Source organism: Fringilla coelebs, assembly GCF_963513975.1.
Source record: "Fringilla coelebs genome assembly, chromosome: 10".
In the NCBI taxonomy this organism is placed as follows: domain Eukaryota; kingdom Metazoa; phylum Chordata; class Aves; order Passeriformes; family Fringillidae; genus Fringilla; species Fringilla coelebs.
Window position 1 is genome coordinate 24981477 of NC_140036.1, and position 4016 is coordinate 24985492.

The 4016-nt window shown below is 62.3% G+C and overlaps 1 protein-coding gene across 1 annotated transcript; it reads right to left on the bottom strand.

The window, feature by feature from the left end:
* Positions 1-2249: 2249 nt before the first annotated feature.
* RAP2B (RAP2B, member of RAS oncogene family) lies at positions 2250-2943 on the bottom strand (the record flags this gene model as incomplete). The annotated part of the gene is made up of 1 exon (XM_084212114.1): positions 2250-2943. Exon 1 carries the CDS (start codon positions 2799-2801, stop codon positions 2250-2252), a length of 552 nt encoding a protein of 183 aa, XP_084068240.1. The 5' UTR covers positions 2802-2943.
* Between the last annotated feature and the right edge of the window lie 1073 nt (positions 2944-4016).

Here is a 4016-nt window from a genome sequence, read left to right on the forward strand (position 1 = left end):
CGCTGTCAGTGCACAATCTTTCACAAATTTTCAGTAGGTGCTTGATCTTACTACAAAAAGTATCCAATTGTGACTAAAGCACAAATGGCAATTTTCATTCCAATCGTGGGGTTTGAAAACGTGGCATCAAACTGACACTACCCACTGCTCTCCCAGGGCTGGGGCACAAAGTTTTCCTGCTTGAAACAGGAGAAATTACCAGAATCACAGAGGAACCAAGGCAGTCGCTTTTCAGTTGGCCTGATTAAAAACCCCTGTTCAACCTTTGGTTTTGAGACGTAAGAGAATTTCAAGACTTCTTGGGACAGGGGGGAGAAGGAAAAAGAGAGCTGCAGGTTTTGTGTGCAGACCTTTAAAGAAGGGGCAAAGGGAGGGAGAGCACAGGTAAAGCAGCTCCTTGCATCTTCCAGCTGGTGGGAGGCACAGATCTCCTCCCAGCCCCTCTGCAAACCAGAATACAAAAAGGGCTGGTTTATCATTTTGAAGTGATAATGCAATGAGACTAAAAGTCTGAATTTTGTAAATAACTGACCTTTAGAACTTCACCCCAATAAACCCTGCTGCTTCCAGGAGGGAAAAAGGGCCTTATCTTACAGGGCCTGTTGCAGTAAGCCCACACTACCTTCCTAAAGCTGCCTCTGAGCACAGCCTTCTCCCCACAGCTTGGCAGCACGCTGGGCCAGCACCTGAATACAAGCAAAAACCTGCATCAAAAATGACTAAATATTAGGTCAAACAGCAGTCTTGTGGTTTGCCTTTTTCTCACCACTGTTCTCCGCTAAATCGACCCCTCCACCTTTCACTGCTACTGAGATATAAATCTGGATTAAGAGCCTGGGTGAAAGTCAGTGTTTCATGTGATACATAACAATGCACAAAATTGTTTTCTAAAAAACAGCATTTGTATTAAAATTCTTCAAATGGATAGACATCTCTTCAATGCATGTCTGCAATTAAAATGACAGTTGTTAGAATTTTCTTGGTACATCACAACGATAAGATTTCCTTCTTTGCTGGCTGGAGGCACATCCCACAACAAAATCAAAGGGAAATAGAACCAAAAAAATTAAAAAAAAGCCCCCCCACCCAAAAATCCCAAAAGGCTAAATTCTTGTAAATTTGAAGTAAATGAAGCCCAAACTTGCAAGACATGGAAATAACAGTTAAAAGGCTCAGATGGGAATAAGAAATAAATCCCACTAACAATAGGCCCTTTTGTCCTGGCTTGCTCGGTGTGATTACTGCAAGGAAACTGTTAAGTAGTTTTTGGAGTAGTAGATAATGGGATTCTGTGGAGCTTTCACAGGTTGGCACCGGCTGGAACAGCTGAGTTTTGAAGGCACTCTACAGATACAGGGCTGCTGTTGGCCCTGCATCACTCTTGGGAAGTCTTTGCACTTGAGAGAGCTAGTCATCAAAATCAGGTATTGCCAACCCAAATCCAAAACCCCTCGGCAAAAAAAGCACCACCGCCCTCTCCCCCCCGCCAAAGGAAAAACCAAAACCACAACGAAATCACACACACACACGCACACCTAAACAATTGTGCAGATTTGTAACATTTTCACAGCTGATTAAAAAAAACCCCAAAAAACCCCAAATAAAACCAGGAGAAAAACCACCACGCTACCACTCTCCTGCAAACTCCCATCCGATACAGCAGGTAAACAAAATAGAGCATTATTCCAGGGATATCGGCGGCGCTGCCCGGCGCCCCGTGCCTGGCAGCACCGATCGGGTCACAGTCCCAGTTCCATGTGCAACTCTCCGGGCGGGACGGCCCCGCACCGCTCCCGCTTGCATAGAGACCGCGGGCAGCGGCGCCGGGACGGGCCCCGCCGGGACGGGGGTGCGGGCCCCGCCGTGCCGGGGCTGTCCCGGGGTGTCCCGGGGGTGTCCCGGGGGTGTCCCGGGGGTGCGGGCCCCGCCGTGCCGGGGCTGTCCCGGGGCTGTGCCGGGGGTGCGGGCCCCGCCGTGCCGGGGCTGTCCCGGGGCTGGCCGGGCTGCGGGCCCCGCTCCCCGCCGGGCTCCCCGCGCCTGTCCCGGGCGGGTTCCCCGCGTGGCTCCGCTCCCCGGGCGGCGGGACCGGCCGCTCCCGCGCCCGCCGCCGACACTGACAGGAAATATGCCATGACCAAGACCGGACGAAACGTACATGCCGAGAAAAGCCACATTTCCAACACGATGAATTTTGTTCCCGATGTTTTCTCCCCGAGCGGGTCCGCCGGGGCGCGGGGCCGCCGCCGCCCTCAGAGGATGGCGCAGGAGGCGCAGCACGGCTCGTCCCCGTTGGGCTGCGCCGCGTAGTTCATCTGCCTGACGATCTCGGCGAACAGCTCGTCCACAGAGGCTTTGTTTTTGGCCGAGGTCTCCATGAAGGGGCAGCTCCACTCCTCGGCCAGCGCCTTGCCCTCCCCGAAGGAGACCTCGCGCTCGCCCTCCAGGTCCACCTTGTTGCCCACCAGGATCATGGGCACCCGCTCGTACCTCTTGACGCGGATGATCTGGTCCCGCATGGGCTTGATGTCCTGGAAGCTCTGCTGGTTCACCAGGCTGTACACCAGGATGAAGCCCTGCCCGTTCTTGATGTAGAGGTCCCGCATGGAGGCGAACTGCTCGGTGCCCGCCGTGTCCAGGATCTCCAGCACGGACGGGGACGAGTCCACCTCGATCTCCTTGCGGTAGAAGTCCTCGATGGTGGGGTCATACTTCTCGATGAAGGAGCCGGTCACGAACTGCACGGTAAGGGCGGACTTGCCCACGCCGCCCGAGCCCAGCACCACCACCTTGTACTCCCGCATGGCTCCCGCCTCCCTCCGCCGCCTCCCGCTCGGGGCTGCCGCGGCGGGCGGGGACGGGGCGGAGGGAGGGAGGGGACGAGGGACGGCCCCGCGCCGGGGCGGGGAAGCGGCGGCCGCGCCTTGCGGAGCGGCGCCGGGAGAGCCCCGGCGCCGGGCAGCGCCGAGGAGGAGGAGGAAGGGGCTGAGGAGGAGAAGGGGGGAGGGAGAGAGGGCGGCAGCGCTGCCGGTACCGGCCCCGGTCCCGGCGCGGCGAGGCGGGGCGGGACAGCGCTGCCGCGGCCCATGGCGGCCCGCCCCCGCCCATTGGCTGCGGCGCGCGGCCCGCCCTCGCCCATTGGCTGCGGCGCGCGGCCCGCCCCCGCCCATTGGCTGCGGCGCGAAGCCGCCCGTCCCCATTGGCTGCCGGCGACGAGCGGCGGACCGAGCCCCGCCCCGCCCCGCGTGTGTGACCCCCGCCCTGCGCTGGGCCGCGCCGCGCCCGGGATCGCCGCGCGTCCCCTCCCGCCCGAGGCCCTCCGCACCGGGATCGGGACCGGGATCGGCGTGCGTCCCCTCCCGCCCGAGGCCCTCCGCACCGGGACCGGGATCGCCGCGCGTCCCTTCCCACCCGAGGCCCTCCGCACCGGGATCGGGACCGGAATCGGGATCGCCGTGCGTCCCCTCCCGCCCGAGGCCCTCCGCACCGGGATCGGGACCGGAATCGGGATCGCCGCGCGTCCCCTCCCGCCCGAGGCCCTCCGCACCGGGACTGGGATCGGGATCGCCGCGCGTCCCCTCCCGCCCGGGCCCCTCCGCACCGGGATCGGGACCGGGACCGGGATCGGGATCGCCGCGCGTCCCCTCCCGCCTGAGGCCCTCCGCACCGAGATCGAGATCGCCGCACGTCCCCTCGCGCTCGGGCCCCTCCGCACCGGGACCGGGATTGGGATTGGGATTGGGATCGGGACCGGGATCGCCGCGCATCCCCTCGCGCCCGGGCCCCTCCGCACCGGGATCGGGACCGGGAACGGGATCAGGACCGGGATCGGGATCGCCGCGCGTCCCCTTCCGCCCGGGGTCCCGCCCGTAGCGCGGCGGTGGGGGCCGGGCGGTGGGGCCGGCAGCCCCGGTGCCCCACCGCCGGGCTCTCGGCGCTGCCCGGGCCGCTGTCCCGCACCTCCCGCCCTGTCGCCGCCTGCAGCCGGGGCCGGGCCGGGCCGTGCCCGGTCGCGGTGC